This window comes from Salvelinus fontinalis, chromosome 12 (assembly GCF_029448725.1).
Source record: "Salvelinus fontinalis isolate EN_2023a chromosome 12, ASM2944872v1, whole genome shotgun sequence".
NCBI lineage: Eukaryota > Metazoa > Chordata > Actinopteri > Salmoniformes > Salmonidae > Salvelinus > Salvelinus fontinalis.
In genome coordinates this window covers 29593919-29610503 of record NC_074676.1, presented here as the reverse complement: position 1 = coordinate 29610503, position 16585 = coordinate 29593919, and the positions used below count along the sequence as shown (strand labels likewise).

General features: G+C 41.4%; 1 protein-coding gene across 2 annotated transcripts; it reads right to left on the bottom strand.

The window, feature by feature from the left end:
• Positions 1–6807: 6807 nt before the first annotated feature.
• On the bottom strand, positions 6808–16367 carry LOC129867125 (interleukin-34-like). 2 transcript variants are annotated; one of them, XM_055940321.1, is made up of 7 exons: positions 16134–16367; positions 14388–14525; positions 12301–12404; positions 10456–10533; positions 10037–10219; positions 9774–9936; positions 6808–9055 (listed from the first exon to the last, which is right to left on the bottom strand). In XM_055940321.1, the coding sequence occupies exons 2-7, from the start codon at positions 14425–14427 to the stop codon at positions 9000–9002; spliced, it is 624 nt and encodes a 207-aa protein (XP_055796296.1). In that variant the 5' UTR covers positions 14428–14525; positions 16134–16367; the 3' UTR covers positions 6808–8999. The 2 variants fall into 2 exon arrangements, with proteins under 2 accessions (XP_055796296.1, XP_055796295.1); XM_055940320.1 differs by lacking the exon at positions 16134–16367 and adding an exon at positions 15724–16086.
• Positions 16368–16585: the final 218 nt, after the last annotated feature.

The following is a 16585-nucleotide window of genomic DNA, read 5'->3' as shown; positions in this document are numbered from 1 at the left end:
CTATACAGGCCACTAACACAGACAACTATCCACAACTAAGGTGAAAAAACAGGCTGCCTAAGTATGATTCCCAATCAGAGACAACGATAGACAGCTGTCTCTGATTGAGAACCATACCCGGCCAAAACATAGAAACAGAAAACATAGAAATAAAGAAACTAGAATGCCCACCCTAGTCACAGTTAACTGACCTTCGTGTCTTAAAGTAATGATGGACTGTCATTTCTCTTTGCTTATTTGAGCTATTCTTGCCATAATATGGACTTGATATTTTACCAAATAGGGCTATCTTCTGTATAGCCCCCCTACCTTGTCACAACACAACTAATTGTCTCAAACGCATTAAGAAGGAAAGAAATTCCACAAATTAACTTTGAACAAGCCACACCTGTTAATTGAAATGCATCCCAGGTGACCACCTCATGAAGCTGGTTGAGAGAATGACAAGAGTGTGCAAAGGTGTCATTAAGGCAAAGGGTGTCTATTTGAAGAATCTCAAATATAAAATATATTTTGATTTGTTTAACACTTTTTTGGTTACTACATGATTCCATACGTGTTATTTAATTGTTTTGATGTCATTAATGTAGAAAATAGTAAAAATTAAGAAAAACCCTTGAATGAGTAGGTGTTCTAAAATTTTGGACCGGTAGTGTACATATTACCTCAATTACCTCAACTAACCTGTGCCCCTGCACATTGACTCTGTACCGGTACCCCCTGTATATAGACTCGCTATTGTTATTTTACTGCTGCTCTTTAATTATTGGTTACTTTTATTTCTTATTCCTATTTCTTTTAGGTATTTCTTTTTTTAAACTGCATTGTTGGTTAAGGGCTTGTAAGTAAGCATTTCACTGTAAGGTCTACACCTTTTGTATTTGAGACATGTGACAAATAAAATTTGATTTGATTAAAGGGGCTATACTCACTTCAAGGCAAGTAACACTGAAACATGCATGAGAGCATCAGCTGTTCCGGACAACTTGGTGATCACGCTCTCCGCAGCCGATGTGAGTAAGACCTTTAAACAGGTCAAGCTTCACAAGGCCGCAGGGCCAGACGGATTACCAGGACGTGTACTCCGAGCATGCGCTAACCAACTGGCAAGTATCTTCACTGACATTTTCAACCGCTCCCTGTCTGAGTCTGTAATACCAACATGTTTCAAGCAGACCACCATAGTCCCTGTGTCCAAGAAAACTAAGGTAACCTGCCTAAATGACTACTGACCCGTAGCACTCACGTCTGTAGCCATGAAATGCTTTGAAAGGCTGATCATGGCTCACATCAACACCATTATCACAGAAAACCAAGACCCACTCCATTTTGCATACCGCCGTAAATGATACACAGATGATGCCATCTCTATTACACTCCACACTGCCCTTTCCCACCTGGACAAAAATAACACCTATGTGAAAATGCTATTCATTGACTACAGCTCAGCGTTCAACACCATAGTGCCATCAAAGCTCATCACTAAGCTGAGGACCCTGGGACTAACACGTCCCTCTGCAACTGGATCCTGGACTTCCTGACGGGCCGCCCGCAGGTGGTAAGAGTAGGTAACAACACATGCGCCATGCTGATCCTCAACATGGGGGCTTCAGGGGTGTGTGCTCAGTCCCCTCCTCTACTCCCTGTTCACACTGACTGCGCGTCCAAGCACAACTCCAACACCATCATTAAGTTTGCCGATAACTAAACAGTGGTAGGCCTGATCACCGACAACGTCGAAACAGCCTATAGGGAGGAGGTCAGAGAACTGGCTATGTGGTGCCAGGACAACAACCTCTCCTTCAAAGTGATCAAGACAAAGGAGATGATTGTGGACTACAGGAAAAGGAGGACCAAGCACACCCCCGTTCTCATCGATGGGGCTGCAGTGGAGCAGGTTGAGAGCTTCAAGTTCCTTGGTGTCCACATCACTAACAAACTAACATGGTCCAAGCACACCAAGACAGTCGTGAAGAGGGAATGACAAAACCTATTCCCCCTCGGGAGACTGAAAAGATTTGGCATGGGTCCTCAGATTCTCACCATCGAGAGCATCCTGACCGATTAGCTCACTGCATGGTATGGCAACTGCTCAGGCTCTGACCCCAATGCAATACAGATGTTAGTCTGTACGGCCCAGACTGGGGCCAAGCTTCCTTTCATCCAGTACCTTTATACCAGGTGGTGTCAGAGGATGGACCTAAAAATTGTCAAAGACTCCAGCCACCCTAGTCATAGGCTGTTCTCTTCCCTCATGGCAAGAGGTACCGGAGCGCCAAGTCTAGGTCCAAGAGGCTTCTAAACAGCTTCTACCCCCAAGCCATGTGACTCCTGAACATCTAATCAAATGGCTACCCAGACTTTTTGCATTGCCCCCCCATATTTTACACTGCTGCTACTCTGTTATTATCTATGTACAGTCACTTTATTAACTGCACCTACATGTATATATTACCTCAATTACCTCGACTAACCTGTGCCCCTGCACATTGACTCTTTACCAGTACCCCCTGTATATAGCCTCACTACTGTTATTTTACTGCTGCTCTTATTTGTTACTTTTATTTCTTAGTCTTATATTTTTGGGGTATTTTTTTTTTTAACTGCATTGTTGGTTAAGGGCTTGTAAGTAAGCATTTCACTGTAAGGTCTAGACAATTGGATTTGATTTGATTAAAGGGACACATATTAGAGTGGACTGGGGACATGGTTGCATCGTATCCTGCAGAATGCAAGTTTAAAGTCCAACTGAAGTTTAATCATCCTTTCCAGAACAACTTACAGGAGGGATCAGTGGAAAATGTTTCATTTCAACCTAAAATAATAAAAAGCCCGATTTACCTACCATGTAGGAGTCTTATTTTCAAGAATCAAATTAATTTATTCTGAATATTTGGTATTTTATTAGAATCCCCATTAGCTGTTGCGAAAGAAGCAGCTACTCTTCCTGTGTTCCACACAAAACATGACATAATACAGAACATGAATAAACAAGAACAGCTCGGGGACAGAACTACATACATTTAAACAGCACACATAGCCTACATATCAATATATACAGACAAAATATCTAGGTCAAACAGGGGATAGGCACTGTGCCGTGAGATGTTGCTTTATCTGTTTTTTTAAACCAGGTCTGCTGTTCATTTGAGCAATTTGAGATGGAAGGGAGTTCCATGCAATAATGGCTCTATATAATACTGTACGCTTTCTTGAATTTGTTCTGGATGGAGTAAGTGTGTGTGTAAGAGTTATGTGTAAGTTGACTATGCAAACAATTTGGAATTTTCAACATATTCATGTTTCTAAGAAAAATAAGAAGTGGTGTAATCAGTCTCTCCTCATCTCCTAGCCAAGAGAGACTGGCATGCATAGTATTTATACTGAACAAAAATATAAGCATAACATGTAAAGTGTTGGTCCCATGTTTCATAAGGTGAAATAAAAGATCCCAGAAATTTTACATACGCACAAAAGGCTTATTACTTTTATTTTATTACTCTCATTTTTTTTGCACACATTTATTTACATCCCTGTCAGTGAGCATTTATACTTTGCCCTGATAATCCACCTACCTGACAGGTGTGGCATATCAAGAAGCTGATTTAAACAGCATGATCATTACACAGATGCACCTTGTGCTAGGGACAATAGAAGGCCCCTCTAAAATGAGCAGTTTTGTCACACAACACTATGGCACAGATGTCTCAAGTTTTGAGCGAGCATGCAATTGGCATGCTGACTGCAGGAATGTCCACCAGCGCTGTTACCAGATAATTGAATGTTCATTTCTTTACCATAAACCGCCTTCAATGTCGTTTTTGAGAATTTGGCAGTACGTCCAACCGGCCTTACAACCGCAGACTATGTGTAACCGCGCCAACCCAGGACCTCCACATCTGGCATATTTACCTGCGGAATCATCTGAGACCAGCCACCTGGACAGTTGATGAAACTGGGGAGTGTTTCTGTCTGTAATAAAGTCTGTAACGTCTGTAATGTAAAAAACTCCTCATAATTGGCTGGGCCTGGCTCCCCAGTGGGTGGGCCTGGTGCCCAACTGGGTGGGCCTATGCCCTGCACCCCTGCCCAGTCATGTGAAATCCATAGATTACGGCCTAATTTATTTATTTAAATTTACGGATTTCCTTTTATGAACTGTAATTTAGTAAAATCATTGAAACTTTAGCTTGTTGCATTTACATTCTTGTTCAATATACATCATATTAGCCTTGTGATTATAATGAAGAGCAAGATGTGCTGCTCTGTTCTGGGCCAGCTGCAGCTTAACTAGGTCTTTCTTTGCAGCACTTGACGACATGGCTAGACAGTAATCAAGATAAGACAATACTAGAGCCTGCAGGACTTGCATTTTGGAATGTGGTGTCAAAAAAGCACAGTGTCTCTTTATTATGGGCAGACCTCTCCCCATCTTTACAACCATTGAATCTATATGTTTTGACCATGACAGTTTACAATCTAAGGTAACACCAAGTAATTTAGTCACCTCAACTTGTTCAACAGCCACACCATTCATTACCAGATTCAACTGAGGTCTAGAGCTTAGGGAATGATTTGTACCCAACCATTCCAAAACTGACTGCAACTCCTTGTTGAGGGTTTCAGTGACTTCATAAGCTGTGGTTGCTGACGTGTATATAGTTGAGTTATCAGCATACATGGACACACAGGCTTTATTTAATGCCAGTGGCAGGTCATTGGGGAGGCAGGGTAGCCTAGTGGTAAGAGCGTTGGACTAGTAACTGAAAGGTTGTAAGATCGAATCCCCGAGCTGATCGAATCTGTCGTTCTGCCCCTGAACAAGGCAGTTAACCCACTGTTCCTAGGCTGTCATTGAAAATAACAATTTGTTCTTAACTGACTTGCATAGTTAATTAAAAAAATGGTAAAAGTAGAGGCCCTAGAGAGCTGCCCTGTGGTACACCACACCCTACATTTTTGACATTAGATAGGCTTCCATTTTTAAAAAAAACTCTGAGTTCTATTAGAAAGATAGCTCTGAATCCACAATATGGCAGAGGTTGAAAAGCAATAAAACATGTGTTTTCTCAACAATAGGTTATGGTCAATAATATCAAAGGCTACACTGAAATCTAACAGTACAGCTCCCACAATCTTCTTCTTATCAATTTATTTCAACCAATCATCAATAATTTGTGTCAGTGCAGTACATGTTGGGTGCCTTTAGAAGAATGCTGAGAGTCTGTTGTCAATTTGTTTGAAGAGAAATAGCATTGTATTTGGTCAAACACCATTTTTTCCAACAGTTTGCTAAGAGCTGGCAGCAAGCTGATATGTATGCTGTTATTACCAATAAAGGCAGTTTTACCACTCTTGGGTAGCAGAATGACTTTGGCTTCCCTCCAGGCTTGAGGACAAACACCGTCCTTAAATATATGACAGATAGGAGTGGCCATAGAGTCAGCTAGCATCCTCAGTAGCTATCCATCTAAGTTGTCAAAGCCAGGAGGTTTGTCATTATTGATCGATAACAATCATTTTTTCACCTCTCCCACACTAACAGTATAAAATGTTAACTTACAATGCTTGTCTTTCATTGTTTGTTTTTGTATGCATGAATACAATGTCTCACTGTTCCTTTAGACATAATTTGCCTAAATTTGCCCACTTTGCCAATTGAGAAATTATGTAACTAAACTCAACACAAAGAAGAAGAAACTATTATGATGGTGCCTCTTCCCGTTCTGGCGGCGCTCGGCGGTCATCATCGCCGGTCTACTAGCTGCCACCGATCCCCTTTTCTATTTCATTTAGTTGTGTCTAATTTGTTGCACCTGTTTTGTGTTTAGGTTTGGTTGTGGGCTATTTCAACCCAGTTGGCCCGCCGGCTTTTGTGCGGGCTTGTTTTTCTGTTTGTGGTGTTTCGTTTATTCTTGTGGTGTCTGTTCCTGTTCAGTTTAGTCCTGTTTGTTTGGACTGGGACTTTACGCGCCCTTGTGTGTGTGGCGTGACCGTCTCTGGTTATTTGGAATATTAAATCCACGTCCTTTTTGAACTACCCTGCTCTCTGCGCCTGACTCCTTCACTCACCACTTTTGAAATCCTGACAATTATCTAACTACAGTTGACAAACAAATGGCCTACCAAACATCAGAAATTATAATATGGCCTACCAAATATCAGAAATTATTAGCAGAAAGTTGTCTAAATTATGGGTGAAAGTAGCCAGTTTGGAGTATCAGCAAAATAAATTATTATGGTGGATTGAACTGCGTAGATAGCTTACTTTTGAAGTGATTTGTTTGACAATCAGAAGAAAACATCACACAACACCCATGATATGCGAAACTGAGCCTGTGCAGACACCGCTAAAAACAGCAGCAAACGGGATTAGATGTTTACATGCCACGGTATCCTGTCTAAAATCAGCAAATCCCAAGCATCTTATCCGAGTTTCTCATAACTGGGATACAAACCTTTTCGGGTTATTGTAAACAGGATATGATGTTTATATGTCAACTCAAAAACAGAATACTTTAACAGGATATTGGTGGACATGTAAACCTGACTATTGAGATAAAATGTGCAGTGCTCAGTGGGAATAACTTTATGCAGTGGAGTTTTACAATGTTTCTAATTAACTGAAATTGATCCAATGTTCTTTTTTAAATACATGGCCCAATCATAGCTATGTAGGAGACATTAAACTTATTTTTAAACATAAAAAAGAGAACACAATGTCCAGATGGTCAATGGCATGTATTTTTCACAATGGCTGTCACATATTATATTAATAGCTTTCCAAATAAATAACTTGACACTGTCTTGTGTATATAAAAACTCTTTATTTTAATGTAACCATACAAGGAATGCAGCATTTCCCAACTCTCAACATGTTGAACCTGTGAATAGTTTTTTTTTCACAAATAGCTTTTTTTAGCATCAATAAGCAGTGACAAAACCATGAGTGGCTGGACATTGTTGGAATTCACTGACAAAGCCTGCAAGTCAGCAAAATATCTTAAATCAATTATAAAAACATAGAACAAAGAAATATCATAATTGCCCAAACGTCAAACACATTCACTATAATATTAACGCAACATGTAAAGTGTTGGTCCCATGTTACATGAACTGAATTAAAAGATCCCATACATTTTCCATACGCACAAAAAGCTTATTTCTCTCAGATTTTGTGCACAAATTTGTTTACCTCCCTGTTAGTGAGCATTTCTCCTTTTCCCTGAAAATCCATCCACCTGACAGGTGTGGCATATCAAGAGGCTGATTAAACAGCATGGTCATTACACAGGTGCACCTTGTGGTGGGGACAATAAAAGGTGAGTGTGCAATTGACATACTGACTGCAAGAATGTGCACCAGAGCTGTAGCCAGAGAATTTAATGTTAATTTCTCTACCATAAGCCACCTGCAACGTCATTTTAGAGAATTTGGCAGTATGTCCAACTGGCCTCACAACCGCAGACCACGTGTATGGCGTTGTGTGGGCGAGCGGTTTGCTGATGTTAAAGTTGTGAACAGAGTGCCCCATGGTGGCGGTGGGATTAGGGTATGGGCTGGCATAAAATACGGACAATGAACACAATTGCATTTTATCTATGGCAATTTGAATGCACAGAGATACCGTGACGAGATCCTGAGACCCATTGTCGTGCTATTCACCTGCTGCCATCATCTCATGTTTCAGCATGATAATGCACTGCCCCATGTCGCAAGGATCTGTACGCAATTCCTGGAAGCTGAAAATGACCCAGTTATTCCATGTTGCATGTTGCGTTCATATTTTTGTTCAGTATATGCCATTTAGGGGACGCTTTTATCCAAAGTGACTTACAGTCATGCGTGCATACATTTTAAGTATGGATGGTCCTGGGAATCAAACCCACTATCCTGACATAGCAAGCGCCATGCTCTAAAAACTGAGCAAAAGAAGACGACAACAGTCTTGAAAGTAGCTATGTTTGTGTTCTGTTCTTATTTTTTAATATATTGGCAACAGTTGCTTATACCTGTCACCAAAAAGTGTTCCCAGATTGCAAAAAAAGGTATAGAAATGCCATACTCTGTAGCTCTCTGCTTGAGCATAGCCACCTGCGCTATACCATACAACTGTCTAAACACATGTAGAAACCACAATCAAAACACAGAACATAAACATCAGCAGACAATATATTATAAGTACACATATGAAAACTATAAAATATCTCTTTCAAAGTACTATACAACATAGGAGGCAAAGTATGATAAGTAAACAAAACTGTAGGCAAGCTGTGACAATAACAGTGAGTGGATAAAGCTGCAAAGTCCACAGGGAATGTATTTACTGTGGCATCCATAGCAACAGATGAAGTTTGGGTTGCATACCGTTGGTAATAGTTTTCAGGGCATATTGTTGGTGCAACAACATCAGAACTTCACACGGGAGGGTTATGACATACAGATCAACTGCAACATTGGACATACAATGAGTGTACAAAACATTATGAACACCTGCTCTTTCCATGACATAGACTGACCAGGTGAATCCAGGTGAAAGCTATGATCCCTTATCGATGTCACGTGTTAGCTAAACCCACTTCAATTAGTGTAGATGAAGGGGAGGAGACAGGTTAAAGAATGATTAAGTCTTGAGACAATTGAGACATTGATTGTATATGTGTGCCATTCAGAGTGTGAATGGACAAGACAAAATATTTAAGTGCCTTTGAACAGGGTATGGTGGTAGGTGCCAGGTGCACCGGTTTGTGTCAAGAACTACAACGCTGCTGGGTTTTTCACGCTCAACAGTTTCTTGTGTGTATCAAGAATGTTTCATCACCCAAAGGACATCCAGCCAACTTGACACAACTGTGGGAGGCATTGGAGTCAACAAGTTCTAAAGAATTGAGGCTGTTCTGAGGGCAAAAATGGGTGGGGTGCAACTAAATATTAAAAAGGTGTACTTAATGTTTTTTACACTCAGTGTATATTTGCAGTGTTTGGAAATAGCGTCCTCCTCAGGTTTCCTGTAGTTGTCTCTTTCTGCCCTTCCGCCAGTGAAGAGTGCTACAATCTGAAGTAAGAAAATAGTTTAAGTGACTGAGATCAATCATCTTAAAATCATGTCTAAATATTTCTGATAAAAGCATACCAACTATTTTGAATGATCAGTGACACTCCATTAAACGTTTATGGGCCTGCTTTGAACATCCTAGCCATGAAGTAAGCACTAAACCAATCCAACATGTGTGTTACAACGCTGTTGATGTTTTTTTTTCTCATGATTTTTTATATTCAGGACTCATGTTCTGCACGAGTGCTTTATACTCCTTCATGCCTTACGTTTTCCATATGTAAGGCCTTCTATTCAATTGTTAACAGATGTGCTCTAACCTCAACAACTCTACTGATCTCTCTGTAAAACAAGGAACAAATATACCTTAAGAGGTGCTGATGCAATTAACCTGTGTGGTTAAAAGTGAATGATACAGTCATGTGTTAACCTATATAGGATGTGTATGGGCTAACAGGTGATATCAACAGGCCTATCCAAGTCCCTCTCATTTTAAGGCAGAGACCTCATGGGTACCTGTGGCACAGACAACTATCTCTCTTTAAACAGTGTTGAATAAGAACAACTTAGTGTCTACAGACACTGAAGAGATACAATTGACACAACATGCCAAACCAGTTGAGTAGGTTTATGTTCCTGGGGAAAATGCCAACATAGAGAGGTTAGGGTAGAGGTAAGAGAAGACAGGAAATATAATAAGGGAATTAAGTGCACTCACACTCTTGCTCTCCATCTTCACTGGGAAAGCAGTTTTTGAAGAGACAGTGCATTGTCCTATAGCAGTTATCCAACAGGGATTTGGGGGTCACGAACCTCCACCCTTTTGAGTTGGGCTCCTTTACTCGATTGTAGATCTCCTCTATTCGCTCTGGGGGCTCTCTCTGAGAGATAAACATTCAGTACATGACCATTATGAGTTACGTTTGTCCACAGAGAGATGAGCAGAGCAGTGACAGTGACACTATGGCCAGTCTTACACACCTCATCACTCTGTGGTGGGAACACCTGCTGGATCTTCCTGAAGAGATCTTCCAGATCGGAGGTGTACTTGTAGGAGGGATGTCTCTCTGGCAGGACCCTCAAGATCCTCTTCAACACCTCCTGGTTGACCAACAGCCACACATCCTGCAGGTCCCCCTCCTCCAGATCCACCACCCTCGTCCTCTGGAGGGACACAGAAAAGAGATAAAGTGACGTAGTGGGGAGCGGGATAGGAGGAGGAACAGCTAGAGATGTATAGAGTGATAAGAGTGAAGGTTGAAGATAAAGGAAGGAGAATAAGGAAGCAAAGTAGACAAAGGGTGAGTGAGTGGATGGTATGATATGTTGATTTTTCATATGACTAAACAAGTTAGAAGAGTGATAATGATAAGGGTTAGGAAACAAAGGGAGGGACTCACCAGCCTGCTGATGTTGCAGAGTTTGAAGACCTCTTCATAGTGAACTCTGATGGTGTAATTAATGGGGAAATTGTGCTTCTGTTAAAGACAGGAAAGATTTTGGTGTCAGATTGTGTTTGTACAAAGAAATACCACCTTTCTTTTCCACATATACAGTGGGGAGAACAAGTATTTGATACACTGCCAATTTTGCAGGTTTTCCTACTTACAAAGCATGTAGAGGTCTGTCATTTGTATCATGGGTACACTTCATCTGTGAGACGGATTCTAAAACAAAAATCAAGAAAATCAAATTGTATGATTTTAAAGTAATTCATTTGCATTTTATTGCATGACATAAGTATTTGATCACCTACCAACCAGTAAGAATTCCAGCTCTCACAGACCTGTTAGTTTTTCTTTAAGAAGCCCTCCTGTTCTCCACTCATTACCTGTATTAACTGCACCTGTTTGAACTCGTTACCTGTATAAAAGACACCTGTCCACACACTCAATCAAACAGACTCCAACCTCTCCACAATGGCCAAGACCAGAGAGCTGTGTAAGGACATCAGGGATAAAATTGTAGACCTGCACAAGGCTGGGATGGGCTACAGGACAATAGGCAAGCAGCTTGGTGAGAAGGCAACAACTGTTGGTGCGATTATTCGAAAATGGAAGAAGTTCAAGATGACGGTCAATCACCCTCGGTCTGGGGCTCCATGCAAGATCTCACCTCGTGGGGCATCAATGATCATGAGGAAGGTGAGGGATCAGCCCAGAACTACACGGCAGGACCTGGTCAATGACCTGAAGAGAGCTGGGACCACAGTCTCAAAGAAAACCATTAGTAACACACTACGCCGTCATGGATTAAAATCCTGCAGCGCACGCAAGGTCCCCCTGCTCAAGCCAGCGCATGTCCAGGCCCGTCTGAAGTTTGCCAATGACCATCTGGATGATCCAGAGGAGGAATGGGAGAAGGTCATGTGGTCTGATGAGACAAAAATAGAGCTTTTTGGTCTAAACTCCACTCGCCGTGTTTGGAGGAAGAAGAAGGATGAGTACAACCCCAAGAACACCATCCCAACCGTGAAGCATGGAGGTGGAAACATCATTCTTTGGGGATGCTTTTCTGCAAAGGGGACAGGACGACTGCACCGTATTGAGGGGAGGATGGATGGGGTCATGTATCGTGAGATCTTGGCCAACAACCTCCTTCCCTCAGTAAGAGCATTGAAGATGGGTCATGGCTGGCTCTTCCAGCATGACAACGACCCGAAACACACAGCCAGGGCAACTAAGGAGTGGCTCCGTAAGAAGCATCTCAAGGTCCTGGAGTGGCCTAGCCAGTCTCCAGACCTGAACCCAATCTTTGGAGGGAGCTGAAAGTCCGTATTGCCCAGCGACAGCCCCGAAACCTGAAGGATCTGGAGAAGGTCTGTATGGAGGAGTGGGCCAAAATCCCTGCTGCAGTGTGTGCAAACCTGGTCAAGAACTACAGGAAACGTATGATCTCTGTAATTGCAAACAAAGGTTTCTGTACCAAATATTAAGTTCTGCTTTTCTGATGTATCAAATACTAATGTCATGCAATAAAATGCAAATTAATTACTTAAAAATCATACAATGTGATTTTCTGGATTTTTGTTTTAGATTCCATCTCTCACAGTTGAAGTGTACCTATGATAAAAATTACAGACCTCTACATGCTTTGTAAGTAGGAAAACCTGCAAAATCGGCAGTGTATCAAATACTTGTTCTCCCCACTGTATCAACTTTCAATAGTCTTCCCTAATGTGTGTCTAATTTCATTCATATTCCAAACTTGCAAGTCACTGTCTTGATATCTTGAACCATTCTTACAAAGTTACGTCTTCTGTCGGTGAGTTTTGTTCCCAACGTCTTCAACGACGTGCACTGGGCCAATGTTGTGGGTGTCATCAAAACCGGTATTACCCACATCAAACCTACAGGGGGCACAACATACATATCATATAATACAGGGCTCTCCAACACTGTTCCTGGATAGCTACAAAAGTATTTTTCTCTGCTCATCCCGGAGTAATAATGGCCTAGTGCACTAATTTTGTTTTATTTTAAAAATATTTGTTTTTACCACCACCATTGAAGTGGTATAATGGTGTGAGAATTGAACTCAGATGAGTGAAGACATTGAGACATCTCTCACAGTGCAAAGACAGACCATCGCTCCTAGCTAGACCTCTGTGGCTAGCTGGCTACTGTGCTAAAATTAATTACGCTGAAATATGACCTCCTCTTTCCATCAGACTCATTATCTCACTGAGAATCCACCAATCTAAGGGAGAGCCCCATCTGTGCCAGATTATAATACTGAGTAAACACCTTAATTTTCCCACAATAATCTCCTCTAAAACGCTTCACCATAATCAATGATGTACACTCTTAGAAAAATGGGTTCAAAAAGGGTTCTTCGGTTGTCCCCATAGGAGAACACTTTTTGGTTCCAGGTAGAACCCTTTTGGGTTCAAGGTATAATAACCCTTTGGGGTTCCGTGTAGAAACCTCTGTGGAAAGGGTTATACGTGAAACCCAAAAGGGTTCTACCTAGTACCAAAAAAGGTTCTACAAAGTGTTACCTTATGGGGACAGCCAAAGAACCCTTTTCGGTTCTAGATAGCAACTTTTGTAGTGTTAAAAAAAAAAGCCTGTCGCAGTGGGGAAAAAAGTAGCGCTGCCTATACTTTCAATGCATTTTTCTGCAAAAGGTGGGTAAACTGTTGGGCAAAAGAAAAGGTGGGTAAACTGTTGGGCAAAAGAAAAGTTGGTAAACTCCATTATACCACTGACCATAATCTGCATGTGGTCAAGGGCAGGAGACATCCAATACACAGTCACGGTCAGCAGAACATTCTTGCTATTATGTTTGTCAACACAGGATTGTTCGGTTTGGTCCTGTGGTCTAAACTCAGATTGAGACAGTAGTGCCTTTTATGACGAAAGGGTATTTTTTTCTCAGGAGTAACTAGCTCTGACTGTACATAGCCAGGGGCAGAATGAGTGGTGGCATGCAGTCCAAAGCCAGTCTGTTGTTGATCACTGTGTGGTTAGATACTGTGGGCCAGGGCTTGGATGCAGACGGCTGTATAGAGACTCAGAGTCAGCAAAGTCTCCAAGACCTCACAACACACTTCACAAAGCACTAGGAATATGCCTCACCACACAATCTGTATACACCAAACAAGTCCATGTACAGTCAGGAGCTCAAACATCAGATATTCATATACCTCACTCACCCCACCTCCCCTCTATTGTCTTCAATAATTATACCTTCTTCCTATCTTTTTTTTACTCCTGTATGTGTCTCTCTCTCTCTGTTACAGGACGTGGTTAGATACAAAGATACCAAGATTTAACTGCTATCTTTTTTTTTGCAACAGAAACCGGACCTACGCAATAACTTTTTGGGGGGGGGTTTCTCTATCTGAGATAGGAAATACCCATAGATGTTCTCTACTGTCTCTCTCCTTTGAAACTTTCTAGCTTGAGCTCTTTGCAATATACATTGTTTGTCAGTGATGATTTATGGTAATAGTTCTTCAGTTTACAGAGAGCACTATCATCTCTTAAATCTTAATTAGATTTAGCACTCTCACTCTCCAAAGACAAACTGGGGCTCAGTTGCTGAACGTGGGCATGGTACAAACAATTCTCAATGGTCTCCACTGACAGATGTACTTCCTCACACTATTAAGGGCCTCTTAGCTTTAAACTTATAAGTGGTTGATGTGATAAGGTCTCACCCAGCCCATTGCAACAAAAGCATAACTTATTAATGAAACCAGGAATAACATCCATGATGTTGGAAGCTAGATTATTTCCCAACAATATGTCAAGAAGACGCTATCATTGATACGTGGCTTGATACGTAATTCTTCACACATGAACATACACCACAGCACTTCTCTTACCGAATAGCCCACCCAGGAGCCAGGCTGTTGGCCGGCCCATACTCCAACTGAGGTCCCTGTCTAAACACGCTGGAGGCCTCCGACTCAGAGCCCACACTGTTCCAGAGCACCACCAGGCCCTTTTCGCTCCTTGTTAGCCTGTAACAGCAACACAGAGAGGCATTTTTAGACATTTCAACATTCACTTTCTTCATTGGTATTAATTTGATTTTTTCTGAATAGCTACAAACACTGTACCCTTGTCAGGTTGAAAGAACAGAGAAAACATAAGAAATCCCACACTGCTCTTGCTAGTATCACTGCTCTTTATTACACTTTATGTATCAGCCTCAAGGTCTTCCTCAGAGATTTTGAGGTTGAACGGACAGGAAATAAGCAATGTACAGTTTAAGCTGATATTTCATGGCAGACACAAGTGTGTACATCTAGGGCACCAACCACTTTATGTCAAATGGAGACATGGGTCATTAGCTGAGTTTGAACTTTAAAGTACTGCATTGCCAAAACCAGTGCATAAAGAACTCCACTCTAGTAATGACTTTCCCTCACTTAACCAGGAATTATTACAATAAATGTCTGTAAATGCTCTGCCATCTTTGTCAATTAAATAATAATTCGAATAATGTATCTACAACGCACATTCACTTGCAGTAAGGCCAATATAATACGGTTATTACAGACTTATAAATACAACGTTGTTAAGTAAGATTAATATATCAGTGATACAATCTATTAATAATGAATTTGCAATCTAGAGAGACCGTCATCAAGTTCAAATTTGGGTCTGTGTACACCGAATGTGAATGATGTGATCATTCACATGTGAATTTCCATGATCAGTTTCCCCCCCCCCCCCCCCCCAAAATATGGAAAATTATAAAATTGTTATCAAGAAAATTAATCACACACCATAGCTGTAATTTATAGAAAGGTGGAGGACAGTGCCGAAATAATTGACACATGTCTGGACACACATGGTACTGTATATAACAATAAAATGCATAGCATAATATCGTCAGCATACACTGGCAATAAACAACGCAACACGCCTCTAAAGAATGAGGGCAAATGTTACATTCTCTATCCAATGGATGGATGGATCCCAGGAGTCTTTATTATATATCCATATAGCCTACAATATCAAAAGAGCACCTTCGGGTTTCCAGCGTCAATATTCCGTAATAGCCTGCTAGTCCTATTTATTATCTTTTAATAACAATATGTATGACTGTATAACAAAAGTGGGCAGCTCAGCAGCCTATGAACCGCAGCAGTTCCAATATTTGCGCAAAGCGTAACAAATTCGAATTCAATATTCAAACTTGCACAATCACACCTGTAACAACCGAAACCCGTCACTTCAACACTCCAGTATCTTCAGAATAACCCGCAGCAGCAACGATCAAAAGCACACATGCCCCACACAAATGATTTACAAGTCTGGGAAACAACGCATGCGTTAATCCGGTCAGTGACATTGGCACGATGTGTCGTCTTCAACAGATTATTTGAGTGTGACAACACCCAGAACAAAACCCCGTCTCAGACCAAAGCGAATTTTGGAAAATAACCTCCCTTTCTTGCCCTCTTTGGCCCCCAGCTCTCCAAAATGTGAAAATATTAATTGCGAATCTGTTCGTCTCAAGCAGCAGCTCCGAATGAGGGCAGAGCCTGTTAAAAAAAACATGCTTCTACAGGCCCAGATGTCACGGGTTTTTACTTTCACTTTCCAACCAATGCACCTACCTCTCTCCGAAATAATGCTATCTCATCCCTGACCAGACTGCCCTCTGAAACACATTCTTTGCGTTTAATAATTGTAGGTGAGGACAGGACTCCACGTTAGTGTCCATATAGGTTTACAACTTTTAGCATGTGCTCAAAAGTCACTGGTCCAGGCATGTATGCGATGTATTCACAATCACATCATTGCATGACATTCACACATCACTGTCTCGCATCTCTCTCTCTCTTTCTCTCTCTCTCTCTGGCCACCCCCTCAGAGGCTGGTTCCTCTCTAGGTGTCATCCTAGGTTCCCGCATTTCTCGGGAGTTTTTACTGGCCCCAGAGCTTCTTCATCTGCGTTGCTTGCTCTTTGGAGTATTAGGCTGGGTTTCTGTATAAGCACTTTGTGACAACTGCTGATGTAAAAGGGCTTTATAAATACAACTCTAGATCATCTGTGTGGCCAGCATAC